At 42.0% G+C, this 15,130-nt stretch overlaps 1 protein-coding gene across 6 annotated transcripts in view; it reads right to left on the reverse strand.

Annotated features, from left to right (window-relative positions):
- The window catches only part of SETD2 (SET domain containing 2, histone lysine methyltransferase), an 81,198-nt gene that overhangs the window by 23,801 nt on the left and 42,267 nt on the right, over window positions 1–15,130 (reverse strand). For 4 of the 6 annotated variants that reach the window (XM_053261099.1, XM_053261102.1, XM_053261100.1 and 1 more), the window contains exons 11-13: window positions 13,990–14,124; window positions 10,441–10,569; window positions 8,260–8,907 (exon numbers count right to left, since the gene is read on the reverse strand). In XM_053261099.1, coding sequence (XP_053117074.1) covers window positions 8,260–8,907; window positions 10,441–10,569; window positions 13,990–14,124 — 912 coding nt within the window. Of the gene's footprint in view, window positions 1–1,901; window positions 5,174–8,259; window positions 8,908–10,440; window positions 10,570–13,989; window positions 14,125–15,130 lie in introns of those variants that run through there. The other 2 variants (XR_008309717.1, XM_053261103.1) reach the window with 2 other exon arrangements.

Here is a 15,130-nt window from a genome sequence, read left to right on the forward strand (position 1 = left end):
AGTCTGGTGGGCCACTGTGTGAAACAGGATGCTGGACTAGATAGGACTTAGGCCTGTTATAGCAGGACTGTTCTTATAGCCATTATGATTAGCAGCCACTGACAACCCAATCCTCCATGAATTTGTCTAATCCTCTTAACACGATCAAGCCAGTAGTCATCACATTCTTATGGATGGCAATTTCATAAACCACACACTGTGTGAAGATCTACTTTCCTGTCTATCCTGAATCTACTGTCAACCAGTTTCATTGGCTGATTCAGAGTTCAGGTATAATGAGAGTGGGGAAAAATCCTCTCTCTTTTTACTTTCCCCACACTATGCATCACTTGAGAAACATCTGCATGTTCTCCATTAGTCACTTAAACTAGAAAGGTGCTTCAGCCCCTGATCATTTTGGTTGCTTTGGGTCAAGGAGAAAAGATTGTGTTTTCCTTCCTCTACACTGCATTTTTGTTCGGAATTTCTACCCATGGCAATTCCATGGATAAGTTTTTAAAAATCTTTTCTCACTGACTGCACTCCGCACCATTTTTGATGCAATAAGGAATACCACTTTCAATATGGGCTGCCCCATCTTTTCTATAGATTGTATTGCTGCACCTCATTGACTATCACAGATCTACCTGATTTCAGATATGCACCTGCATCAATTAATATCACCCATTCTAACTATCAAACTTTTAGCATTTGCTTGGACCTGTATATTTAATCTCCCTTTAAGAACCATTTATGTGCCTTATCTGGCAATCTGCTATTCTGCATGCTTGTTGACAGTGTCTCTCCAAGAGTCTGGAAAACTTGCTGCTAGTAGCAGAACTGCTGGCAGTCATATTAATGATCCTGCCCCACCCTCAATGCAAGCACCTAACTGGGGGGAGGTGAGGAGTTCTCATGTCTTGTGGGAACTGGTCCTAAGCATCTATGGTATGAGTTTGTAAAGTTTTAGCTATTAAACTTAAAATACTACTGTGTATAGTATTATGTAGAACATGCTAATTCAACATTGTTACCTGGCCTGAGTGTCTGGGATGTGGCCACAGAGTCTACCCAAACCTGAATCTAAATATCCTTTCAATGAACTGGAACTGCACTTGAACCTAAAAACTCTTGGCTGCATTGAATATGAACCAACCCCCTAAATGCAAAATGTGGTTACCAGTTCAAAAGAAGTGGTTCAATAATCAGGCACTCAGCTTTCAGTCACAAGGCTAATGTTGTATTTTCCTGATTTTTATCCTGTCATGCATATTTTATTTATAAAAACCTATCCGAATCTGAACAGTTTTTAAAAGAAGTATTTCTCAAATTAAGTTGTAATAGTTGGCCTACGACCAAGAACAAGCTGTGTACAGGGAACACTTCCCCACATGCACGAAATGGGCAATTTTCTGCAATTCTCCCTTCCCTCTGCAACTCCCCAAAATATGTCCCTAAAGGTCCTGCAATCCTCAGACATATTCTTGAGAGGCACAGACAGCTGCAGTGGTGGTGGGGTGGGAGGGAGAAATTGCCAGAAAATCACCCCGCCCCTCTGGGTGCACAAAGAACTGTTAACCATGCAACTCAAAGTTTGGATGTAGGTCACTGAGTAGGGCAACATCACAAGCAAAAATAATAATTATATATTGCTCTGTATGAAATCTTTCGAAGTCATTTTAAGACTAGTTCAAACTACCTGACATTTTAATAGACAACTTTTTAAAATGGAAGTCTAAACTGGAATTGAACCAGCGAGTTAAATACTGATGAACCAAACGGAACCCACATTTTAAATGGCTCAACTCCCTGGATGTGACAGACGATGTCAACTACTGAAACTAAACCTACATTTCTCTGGCTCCACTTCAAACACAGCACTCTTCCTTTTTATATAAAGGATAACTACAAGCCAGTTGGGATGCAGGCAAATGGTAGACTGGTTTTATTTTTGGAAACAGAAGCAACTACAGTACATTTAACACAACAAGAGAAAATTGAGGGAAATGCCAAACATTTGGCTTTAAACATCAACTTCATTGTTTAAACTGGCGCACCTACTTCAGCTTTATGACAAAAGGAAAAACAAGATTCCAATATACCTATCTGTGTCCAGGTTACATCAGAGAATACTTTGCTTTGTAAAGTACTGACACAAAAGACACCCCTAGTTAATAAATTTCTTATTTTGCTGAAAGGCCAAATAAAAATATTTTCCTGAAGTAGACTTGAAGGCCACTTAAGAAGCTTTATTAAGTCTGAAAAACCTGACTGTGTGAATCAAAATGCTGAACAAATCCAAAGGAAAGTTGGGGCACAATGGAAAAAAAGTTGCTCTTCAGTCAATGGAAGAGCGTCTCCCAATTGTTCATGGCCACTATCCAGAAAAAAGAAAGAATTACACATCCTCCATTGGCTCATAACTGTAGCACAAGGCAGGTTAAGCAAGCGATAGGAGGGCCATACCACCTCTTTCTTTCCCTATTTTTCGCTTCCTTTACATGTCAAGATGCTCAGCAGTCTCTTTGAGTGCCTTTCACTAAGTATAGCAGCTCTGGGAGTTGGGTACTTTCTGTTTGCCAACAGCACAAAACAAAGTTTTGCATCGTGCAGTCCTCCTCCCCACTTCATTCTACTTCCTTTTTCATCTCTTCATAGTCCTCACACGCCACTCTACTCAATTCATTTACACTATGACTGTCCCAGAAGGTTACCACCTTTGGCACAATGTGGAATGTTACTATGAAGAGAGATGCACAAGCTTATAGACCTTTCTTTAAAGAGGAATTCAAAAGATCATGGCTCAGTTCTAGAGAGAAGAATGTGCTTATCCCACACACACAAATAGGTGAGAAGGAACAAGTTGCCTTTTCCTAACCTGAGTGAGTGTGTGTGTGTGTGTGTGTGTGTGTGTGGGGTGTCCCAGCTTGGTCTTGCGAAGGCTCCTCAAGAAACTAACCTTCCCTGTACCTTACAGTTGCTTTTCTTAAGATATAATTTGAAGATTTAGAAATGGGATCAAGAGAATCCCTACCACAAAGTGGCTAAGATGTATGAAATCACATTGTCATACAAACTGTATTTTGGGGGAAAAATTATAGAAGTTTGCCCCACTAATAAGCAAAGAAACCAACACAAACAGAATGCCTTGTTACAGCAATAGAACTGACCCATTTTGTTAACCAAACTCTCTCTCTTTGGCACTGAAGATGTTAAAAGATTGAAATACTGAGACCCAACACTGAACCTCCCTCTTAACAACAACAATAAAATATTAGTGGCTTTAAGAAGTATCAGCACTTCTCAAGTTCTACCAAAAGCTGAAAGCCACGAACATTTCAAGCTCCATGAACCAATTCACAAAACTCTGTCAAATATATCCCCGGTTTTAAACTAAAGCCACTAATGTTAAATCTTGCACATCCCAGGATTGGCCCCAAATCAGTCCGAGATCAGGTCCCATGCTGCAAGGTGGCAGTCAAGTAGGGAACCTATATTTCCAAGTTTATTTTGTTAATGATACAAAATAATGAAACAAAATGGGGCCCACCCTATGGCCTCTTTTATGCCACACATATTCAAGTGACCTGCACCAAAATGTAGCAACATAGCCAACTGTAGGCGACAGGTCCAGATTTTTCCACCAAATCTATCAACTAACCAGAACCTTGCCATATGTTTGATACATCTTTAGAGACAGCACACTGTAGCAAGAGAACATAGCCTGGGATAATCAGTGTCCCATGCAGAAGGAATAGCAGTTAAGAGCCAGAAGGCAAAGAACTGCTATTGTATTAATCAACTTCAGGCAACTAACTGGAGAAGAGACCAACTCAAAGGGAATACAATGGGTGGAGTCTGCAGAGTAAAGGGACCAAGAGGGAAGAGCAGAAGTGGCCATTATACTTCACAAAGTCTCCTTTAGAGACTTACTACTCCCAAGCTATCACCAGGCTGGGAACAGATCTGAAACAACCGAAGCACACGCCTAAATCCAAGTAGAAGTACAAGAGGATTAGAATGCCATCTAACTCAAAGTAAGCTACTCTACTAGACCCTCCAAAGCGAATGACACCTCCTGAAGAGACCATAATTGCTAAGGTGTGGTCTTAACCACTTCCTAATGCACTGCCACTCACCTCCTAGGACAACTGAGTGGGAGGAAATAGATCTTCTTAATATACACACAGCATGAAGCCAGTCGCAAGGAAATACTACACTGACTGAACTTGGGGATGTGCCCAATCCTGGTCACAATGAAATACTCAAAGTTCCACCAGAAAATAAAAAAGCTACAGCCAGCTAACCATCTAATCACCGCCACGCTATCTATCGATGAAACTGGTCTTTGGAGTCTGTATACTGGATTGGAAGCATCTATTTCATGATATGCTGAAGTGATGTATTCTAGCTCAAGAGGTGAATACTTCACACACTTTAGGAAGCCAACAATGGAATCATTAGCCATCATACCTTGGTGATGTCTTATGGTTTGAGTTTCATCAGTCCTTCTTGGGACACTTACCTGTTTTTCTTACATCTTAATGCATGTTGGCTGCATTCCAAATCCATGGTGAGCAAAATGAATGTTATGTTGGTTTTAGCCATTCCCTGTTGAATGACCCTTCTAGTTTGGAGTACGTTTTCAGCACAAGGAGACACATGCATCACTTCCTCATTCATTAGGAAATGTCTGCAGAAACCCATGCTGAAAACTTACCCTTCTGGATTTGTGTCGAGTGTTGTGTGAGTGAGTGAGTGTGTTCCAGTGGATTGTGTGCTACCTTGTTGATATTCATCCTGGATTCATGACTTCCAACCATAAAGGCTTGAAAGTCTGAGTCACGGCAGCTTTCTTTTGTGTAAAGAAGTATATAGATATAAAAAAAGGAATAGCTCACTCGATCCTTTCCCGCCAGGAATAGGGGGATTCTCCCAGAGCGACGTCCATTGCCGGCAATGGACACACCAAAAATACGTCGGCATCAATGAGTTAGCCACCTCTGTCCTCTCTTTTTCCACCTATTATATTTCTCATGCATCATCCAGCTTCCCAACCATCTTCCTGTTTTCTTCACAGTACGCACGCTATGTTCTCTCCTTTCTTCAGGACGGAGTTGAAAATGGAGTTGAGAAAAGGAGACGCATGGTCAGCTGGGGATGATGTTAACAAGCTCCTTGCTGCCCTGAGAAGCTGGATGGAAATGGTTGAAATTACTACAAGGGGGTCAGCATTAAGAGGTTGGGAAGGACATAGCTTTACGTTACAAGCTTTTCACACCCTCCCGCCCGATGATTCAAAAGCACTACACAGATGACCAGCACTCCAGACTCATAAGAGGAGACTGAAAGAGTGTAAAAAACATACGTTAACTTCTCTCTCTTCCAGTTTTGGTCATGGAACAACATTGATGGGCAGAGACGACATGACCCAACTATTCTTTTTAACCTGGTGGAAAGTCTCTCTGTGCAGGTTAAATTCTTTTCAGGGTTTTAAAAACATTTAGCTGTAAAGGCCAAGTCCGAAACACAACACAGTGAATGTGAGACAGAAGCAGCTAACTCTTAGCACCATGATAAGGTACGGGACCGGAGCATATTCAAAGAGTCATTACAGTTGCTCCAAACACAGGAATTTAAAACGGCGTGCCTTCCCACCCCCCACTTTTGGATTCATGGAAGGAGGGAGCTCGATTTCAAATATATGAATGCCACTGCAGAGTACCCAGAACAGCAACTCTGCCAATTAGATCCATATTTTCAAAATCAGAACTTTAACATAGTATATTGGCCTTCTGAAGATTATATAGTGTGTGATATAACAGGGTATAGAAAGGAACTTTAAATCTCAAACAGTGACTCTTGATGGATAATGATTCCACAGTTGACCACAGATCTGAGCAAGTTGCTCTTGAGACAGGAGAAAAATAGGCAGCTTAGCAAAATTGTTCTTTCACGCTAACCTCACACCAAAATTAAATTTCATGAATCCTAATACTGAGATCTAGTTGCGGCACAGCTTAACTGATCTTTTATTTTCTGTTATAACCAATTTGGTCCCCCACCCCCAGCCTCGAGCACTGTGGTATTAAGCAGGCATTGGGATTAAAATCACATATAAATGGAACTGAAGCACATATCTCTGAACCTTGACCAGCTGAGGCCCTGTTTGTGCAAACATTTTTCTATCTGATATGAAAAGGGAGCCTGCTCCCAGCCATCACATATGCTCTCCCTGGGCAGAAAATACCACTGACCCAGCAAAACACTGGATTAATCTGTGTTCTGAACCAGCACATCCATATTCCATTTCAATCAGATAATGGATAGAAGGTTCAGGCAGGTTTCAGGTATAGTTGAATCAGTATTGACTAGTCCACACAGAACATTCTACGCAGGGACAGGGCTCACGTGAGTTCATGGCCTGCTCCCCACTCATACCAGGTAGAAAAGCAAGGCCTAAGTCAGTTGCTCACTCAAGGTGTAATATACACTGCTCATACTGTTGACAGGAAGGGAACAAGATACACAACCCTAATTTTACACAGAGATCTGGCAGCCCATGGCATCATTTTATCATGATTCACTTTCATTTCATTACACAGATGGGATCAATATTTTCACCTCACACCCATTCTACAGATACAAGGCAAATTATTTTGAGAACCAAAAGCATTAGTCTAAAAAAGCTCTCTCCATTTCTTAGGAGAGACCTTTCTCTTAACTTTTCCACACGGGCGTGCGTGTGTGCATGCACGCACGCACGCACCCCCCCCCCCCTCAAGCAGGTTAGAGAGCTGGGGACAGGGATCCACAGAGAGGCAACAGCATTTCATTTCTGTATCTACCTCACTTTGAAAATGACTATCTGAACAAAGCTTTAGAGACAGAGAAAAGGAATTACACCTGATATCAGAAGTACATCAGCCCTACGTGGCATGCGTACTACCGTTTAGTAATAGTTTTTGGTTTAAAAAACCTCAAACAAGGTTAGGGACAGAATACTGGCCTAGACCACCTCCGTATTCTGTAGAACTTCTGGGCTTCAGAGTTATTATTGTCTGCCTCAGTCCTAGGTTGGAAGCATGAACTGGCAATTGAGATGATCTACTGAGGAGGAAGAGAGAAGCAGGTTTGAAAAACTGCAGCTCTGCTCCTACTTTCTCATTTCTTATCGGTTTACAGCTAATTAGGGTGATCCGTTTCAGTTTGACACTGAAACTGATGTTGTGGAGGAGGAGGAGAGGTGACAGGTGCCTTCAGTCTTTCCACATGTGTAACGTAAGGGCACGGGCAGGGCTCAGCATCTCCGGCCACTCCTTCTGGGTAATGGCCCCCTTCCTCCCACAACTAGGCTACTAAGCAAGACAGGAAGACATCACACACAGGTTCAAGAGTACAACTGTTTCCAGACTGAGTATGCTTTAAAAAGCAAACAGAACAGCAGCATTCCAAGTTCACAGCAGACAGCCTGTGTTTTTCAGACAGGCGATAGCTCAGGTTTTATACCAAATGGACTGAAATTCCTGCGACACATTATCTTGACTTAACATTTTGGCAGAAAAAACTGTCAATTACTTCATTCATGCCTAGCTGTTTGCTGTTTGGTCTGCAAGAGGCTTCTAAGGGCACATCCAGAAGTCATCCAGCTGACCAGTATTATTTGATTAAATATACTTGCCTTGCAAAGTTACAAGTGCTTTCTTTTGCCAATGCCTAGCCAAATGACTTGGCAACAAAGTGCAGATAAGCTTATTTCAAAAATAAAAACACAAAGCACTTCTGAGAAAGCTTTTGGTTAAGTCAATTCCTTCTGAAATGACTTTTTTTGGGGGGGGGAGGAGTCATGAAGATTGTGTGCCTTCACAAAATCCACCACACCCTCCCAATGCAAGTCTATTAGGCAGGGCCCCTAAATTCAGCTTGAATAGAGCATGCAAATTGTATTGCCTTTACACCTGCAGGATTTGTTCTCTTCCCCGCAAGGTTCACATTCTGCTCTTCATGTGACAAAGGAGGAGGTAATGGCAAGAGGAGGAAGGGAAGAAGAAGAGAACCTGGTTATCTTTATAAAATTTTATCTGCAACCATTTTGAATTGTTTAGATTTACAGCTTGCCCAATTCTGAAGCTAGGAACTTTTTATTCCTAAATGAAAGTTTGAATCTGCACTCATTTGGAATATATAAACCTTGCATACCAAAACATGTAAACTGCAAGACCCCTCCATTGCCTCTTATTTGGAATGATAAAAGCAATTGCTGCAGGGAAACCAACTTACTTTTAGGTCTTTCCAGCAATCCAGAAGTTTGGTAGCCAAATCGCTCACATCCACTATTTTATCAGTCTGCTCTTGACTCCTCTCACTCTCTACATCCGACACACACTCCTCTTCATCCTGAGAGGGCGTTTCTGCAGCAACTGGCTCCTCCAGCTTTGCGATGCTGCTGTCCTTAGCCTCTGCCTCAGGCTCAGTCTCCTGCTCAGCAGCCTGGGGTTTGCTGGTGTCTGCCGAGACCTCAACCACCACATCCTTGGTGGGCTCTTGCAGCAGCAGCAGCTCCTCCACAGCCTCTGTTGCAGTATCCTCCGGCTGCTCAAGGTCTTCTTTGCCCTCCTTCAGCTCAATCTCGCTGGTAGTGTCAGAGATGGCGCTGTCCATGCTGTTCTCACTTATGATCTTGAGCCTTCGAAAAGCAAGCTTCTTCGGGGTGTCTGTGTCACCCTCCGTGCTCAGCTTAGTGGAAGGATCAGGTGTGTTCAGTGGCGTATGAGCCCGTGAGGTGTTCTCGCTGGAATAGCCATCCCCTTCGCTTAGCTGTGGAATCACAGACTTGGTCTGGGCCCAGCGCTGGATAATCGGAAGTACTTTGCTCTCCTCCAACATGTTTTTATTGGGAATAGGCAAAAGCTCCAGGGTCTTCATAATCTGACCACAGAACAAAAAATGGCAACTTATCTTTTCAGAATGACCAGTTTGGTTATGTCAAGGGTTCTCAATCTTGGGTCACAAGATGTTCGACTACAACCCCCATCATGCTCTACATCCCCACCCACAAGACTGACGATAATGGGAGTTATAGTCCAAACACATCTGGGGACCCACGGTTGGGAACCCTGGAGTTATGTTACAGGGTTTGACTCCCCTTGCAAAAGGTAAGTATTTGCAATGAATTTGCACCCTGCCAACACTTGGGGCTCTATTCAGAAAATGCTCCAAGTATACCCAACCTTCCTCACTTGCAGAGTCCCCTTTGCTCCCTTGCTAGACTGGAAGTACTAGCTATAGTTACCTGTGATGCCTGAATTGGTAAACTATTGTTAGCGCTTGCTTGCCAAATCAGAATCAAGAACCCACTTCAAATTATAGTTTCTAATTCTAGATTGGAGAGCAAAAGCTAATTGTAACTTCTTAATTCAGATGCCAGAGCAAACAATGGTCAATGCTAAACAAAGAAGGAAGCCATGCAGGAAAGTGGGGTGGGCAGAGAGAAGAGTAGGGAGCACATAAGCTTGCAGTTTCCTCCGGAGTGCCCCTTAAGTCAGGGGTTCTCAACCTTGGCTCCCCAGATACTGGACTACAACTACTTGGCCTTTGTGGCTGAGGAGAATATGAGCTGTAGTCCAACAATGTCTCCCAAGGTGGTGAATCCCTGGCTTAAGCTGTTGGAGAAGTAGCCTGAAATTTCTGAAGCCAATCAGGAAAAACTGCCAAAGAAAAAGAAAATTAAGTGACAAATGGGGAATTGCAATGTATATAATACCAGGTATATTTTGAGGGATGCAGAGGAACCCAAGGTAAAATACGTAACACAAGCAAATATGTAACACGCAAGACCTTGATGACAGCTTTACATCTAGAATTACCTTGACTCCTCTAAGGTGATATTGTTTACATGCCAAACGCACTCAACTGAACACTTTCATCTTTTTCAGATAAAGTCACAGCTGTGCACTGAAGTAGTCTAAATTTTATGCCACAGAAACCCATTTCTAGATGTGATTTCCTGTATGTTCTTTGCATATATTATCCAACATCAAAAGCTCAGCTTCAGATTTTATTATTTATTCAATGTGCTAACGAGTGGCATGGTAGCAGGCAAAGAAAGAGAGAAGGGCATATACACTGGAATTAAATAACCAATGTCAGTACTGAAAACAGACAGCTGTCCTGCAAGAGCAGGATGAGCTGAGGTTTTTGAGCTTGAGATACTGCCCACAAGTTCCTAAGATCTCCTAAGAAACAGAAACTTGCTTCAAAATATATGAACATGGATTCCTAGAATGACATGTTATTCCTTCACAGGCAGCTTTTAAGGAGAGAAGTCATAAAGAGGCCTGAGGCTGGCAAGTCCAGCTTATTAACTTGGCTTCTTGCTTGTTGTAGCCGCTTTTGAAGCGCGCGCGCACACGCACACACACATTCAGACAGCAAAAAGGTCATGACAAGGCCATCACTGACCTCAAACTGGAGCTTCAAGTTGTTGACTGTATTTCCTCGGCCATCACCAAGCTCAGTCATCCAAATCCAGAGAAGGGACAAACCATGGCATTCCAAGAAAGACTTCAGGCAGGACTGAGAATGCGTGTTCTTTTAGAGGGGGGAAAAGGAAAGAGTGAGCAAGAGACCATCCAGCTACTTCCCCATAGGCACGGCAGAATAGCAGAACCAATTCTTCTATTACATTTTTAAAGCACTGCATACAAGGACTGAGCTATGGTAGGCATTTACTACCATCAAGCACAAGAGACTGTCTAAAAATGCAAAAAATCAAATCAAATCAATATGCAAGCTGAAAAAAATGCCTGAGTTTCAAGTGTTCATGGTATATGGGGGACACCCAAAGAGATGATCTTGTGGTAGCAAGCATGATGTCCCCTCTGCTAAGCAGGGTCTGCCCTGGTTTAAATCTGAATGCATTTGAATGGGAGACTACATGTGTGAGCACTCTTGGAAGAGCATCTGTATGCTTGCATGCAGAAGGTTCCAAGTTCCCTCCCTAGCATCTCCTGATAGGGCTGAGAGATTCCTGCCAGCAACCTTGGAGAAGCCACTGCCAGTCTGTACAGACAATACTGAGCTAGATGGACCAATTGTCCAACTCAGTATATGGCCGCTTCCTATGTTCCTAAACTTTTGGGGGACTTCACTGTGTGGATCTGATCCTTGGTTACCCATTTTTAACCTAACCCCAAGGGCTGTTATTGTGAGCCCTTTGGGCACAGGGAGACATTTTATATATTTATTACTTATTTTTCTATGTAAATCACTTTGAGAACTTTGGTTGACGAGCAGTATATAAATATTCGCCATCATGGTGGCTGGGGATGATGGTAGTTGCCTTAATGATCTATGGCACGTGCTTTTGTAGACTAGAGCCCACTTTGTCAGTTGCACAAAGTGTTAATCTCAGCTGGCAGGTGAGGAACAGGAACAGAGGAAAAGAATGGTAAAGCATAGGACCAAAAGGTCATGAAATGTAGGCGTTATGGGAGGTCTGTGATATTTCTATGTGAAGTTCAATAGATATTATTGTTGGGCACAAAAAAGATATATTAAGATGCCCAGAAGTAGTGAGCAAGAACATAAGAATAGCCCTGCTGGATCAGGCCCAGAGTCTATCTAGTCCAGCATCCTGTTTCCCACAGCGGCCCACCAGATGCCTCTGAGAAGCCCACAGGCAAGAAGTGAGGGCAGGCCCTTTCTCTTTCTGTTGCTCCCCTGAAATTGGTATTTAGAGACATATTGCCTCTGAGGCTGGAGGTGGCCTATAGCCACAAGACTAGTAGCCATTGATAGACCTATCCTCCATGAATTTTTCTATAAGAACAAAAATTGTTCAGTTCATTTCTGTACTGTCTTTCAGGGACAGCATGACCACATGAAGAAATGGGAGTATCAACATTTCTGTACTAAACATGGAGAACAGAAAACAAGATTTTAGATTTGATCTGAAAAAGTATAACTTTCTCAGTTCCCCAGGAGGTTGGTATTTCACCTCTCCTTTTTAAAAAAAGAAATTTCCCCCATGATCACAATAATCTCAACATGTGCATGGTTTTTGCAAAAATATCACAAACTAGCTCTGGATAAAGTGATGAAAAAAGTGGCACTTTAAGACCAGTCTTCTCATTTATTCCCTTCCCCAGTTTGTCAAAGATTTAGGGATGTGCACTAATCGATTTGTTTCATGTCCGATTTTGTCCCCCTGAATCACCTCGGATTCGATTTGAATTGACTCAGACCACTTATCAAGGTCCTAGGGGTACCAAATATGGGTGTGGGTAGGTCCCCAATGGGTGCCTTCTACCTTCTAAATTTCAGGGCAGTGGGGCACTTGGTTGATTTTTAACGATTTTTTTTTTAGTTTTTACTCATTTTGTATATTTCCGCCATAGGAAATAATGGGAATTCGAAGTCGCCCTATCCTAACCCTAACATGGATCCCCAGCTTTCACTTAAAAATGAATCCCTATGAGGATTCATTATATGCCTTCATTTCTTCTGTTCATTTTGACTGTCATTGGACAGTGCCAACTACACATACACACACACTTGGGTACTCAGTTTATTTTTTAGGAATTTTTGAAGTGTTTAGATTCTTTGGTGTCTTCATTACACACCTTTATTTCTTCTATTCATTTTGACCCCACTGCTTTGCGGGGGGTGGGATTAGTGGCATCACATGTGCCCACCCCCGCCCAAGCCACTGGGTACTGAGTTTATATTTTATTGAGGTATTTAGACTCTGGGGTGCAATGAATCCTCATAGGGATTCATTATGAGGAAAGACATTAGACACTAAAGAGTCTAAACACTAAATTCCTAGAAAATAAACTTAGTACCCCACTGCCTTGCTGGTGGGAGCGGGATATAGTTGGCACATGGCAGCTGGCACTGTCCAAAGGCAGTCAAAAGGAATAGAATAAATGAAGGTATATAATGAATCCTCATACAGATTCATTGAGGAAAAATTATACACTTGAAAAATAGTGACTGAACATTTTTTGCTCCCTAACTCCACTTCTACAAGGGCTAGAGCTTAGCTTTTTTAAAAAAAATGAAAGCTGGGAATCGGGGGGAATTAATAGGAGGAATCCGAACCTTGAAGCAATTCAAACTGAATCTAGCCAATGGACCACAGGGGCGGTTTGTTCTGTCTCCAAACTGTCCAAATCAGCTAGATTCGGGTACAAATCAATTTGTACTTGAATTGATTCAAACATCCCTGCTGAGATTCGCAACAGCAGCAACTGGTGATAACACACTGTCTAGCTTAGCTATCTCAATGTAACTCCTACCAATGGTCACTATCATAATCTTGCAGGCTTGGGCATTTGAACAGTCAAATAATGGTCAAGTATTCTTAAAGCATTAATTTTATTAAACCCCCAAAGTACATTAATCATCAATGGATCTAACACATGCTAGTTAACTGCTCCTATGAAACAATGATGCCATCTTTACTAGGGGAACACACAGACCTAGGCTCATTTTGGCTTGTGAATTATGGCCTGCTTTCCTTTGATCTGGATATACTCCTAATTTGGCTCTTGCTTGTCTTAGAAATATTATCTCACTCCAAAGAACTCACCACCATACTTCACCCTCCTTAGGGAAATAATCAGCCTATTGCCTTGGAAAGAGTTAAAAGAACGTCAAAGGGGACACATGCTGCAAGAAGCTTTTTCAGTGTTGACTGTTCCTATTTTTCAACTGGCAAAATATCAGACATGTTCAGATACTTCAGGCTGCATCAACTTGCAGCTCAGTTTCTACCACTATATATATTTGTAATTGTTTCGTGTACTTCTGAAATCTGGAAGTAAAAATTCCAGTCCCCAAGCAGCTTCTATTTTCATCCACCCATAGAAGAAAAACAAAAATAAAAATCCCATTTTGTTTTCTTTCCAAAAGCCCCAAGCCCCACACTTAAAGTGAAATATTTCAACAGCAAGTAACTTTTCTGCCAATCACCTCCTGGTCAAGTAAAATAAGGGTTCACCTCACCTGTATGAGTTTGAGACAGGTGAGCTTTTGCTCTAGAGTCTCAATCCGCACCATCAGTCGAGATAAACTGAGAACTTGGTTCTTATCTGAAAGCCCTTCTCCATTCTCCAGGAGTGCCTCTAATTCTCCATCCACCTACCAATATATATATAAAAAAAGTTGTACAAGACAGAGATGTGCCAGTCCCCTCTGGCCAAGGCAGACTTCATAAGCAAATGGCATCTGTGAAGGAGGCTTTTTAGGGACAAGAACCTGGATTTCAATGCGCTAGAGATCCAGTGTATTGAAGTCACACTGGATCTCAAGTGCATTAAAGAGCCAAGTGGTAATAAAGTCAGATACATCCCAAGCAGGAAGCAATTTAATTCTCATTCTGCAGGTAGCTCTGACATACTCCATTTTGGCTGACTGCTCTCTGTGCTCAGATGATAAAATATATACCCTTTATTTAGCCTAGATGATATCCTGGTCTTTTCCAGCCTGATAATTTCACACTTCCTCAAAGCACCACTAACTCCAATACAAACCTGGCTGGGAACTGAATTCAAATGAATAGTTTGGTGGAAGTTAGGCCTAGTTTTCATGATTACATTTGTAGTGCAGTAGTTGCTCTTCCCTGGTCACCTGTTCTGTCAGATCCATAGCCTGAAGTTGTGCATGACAATGATTCCTTGGATCATATGGCTGCTCCCCATATGGTGCAGCACTGACACAGGAAGCACCCAAATGCTACAAAAGCCTCATGTGATGCAAAGCTGCTGCTTTTTGGCATTACGTGTTTTTTTAATGGTCTTAATTGATTTTAATATTTCAATGCAATTTTATGGAATTTTATTGTTTAAACTTTTATAAACCTCCTTGTGATGAGTTTTATGAAAGGCGGTACTGTATAAAAATCACAGTCAATCAATCAAGCATGTTATGGCATTATTGATGTGAAATGTGAATTGGCTTCGGAGAGCAGCCACCATACTGAATAGGACACATTAAAATTAGACCTTACTCAGGTAACTGGGGAAAATATTGGCAAATTGGAGAAGATGGTAGCAAGAACAGACTCAAAATCCACACTTCAGTACTTGAGACACAACAGAAAGGGGATCTTAGCTGATGGATGACATTGCTGAAAAGACCTGCTCCA

This window comes from Hemicordylus capensis, chromosome 6 (genome assembly GCF_027244095.1).
Source record: "Hemicordylus capensis ecotype Gifberg chromosome 6, rHemCap1.1.pri, whole genome shotgun sequence".
Taxonomy (NCBI): Eukaryota; Metazoa; Chordata; class Lepidosauria; order Squamata; family Cordylidae; genus Hemicordylus; species Hemicordylus capensis.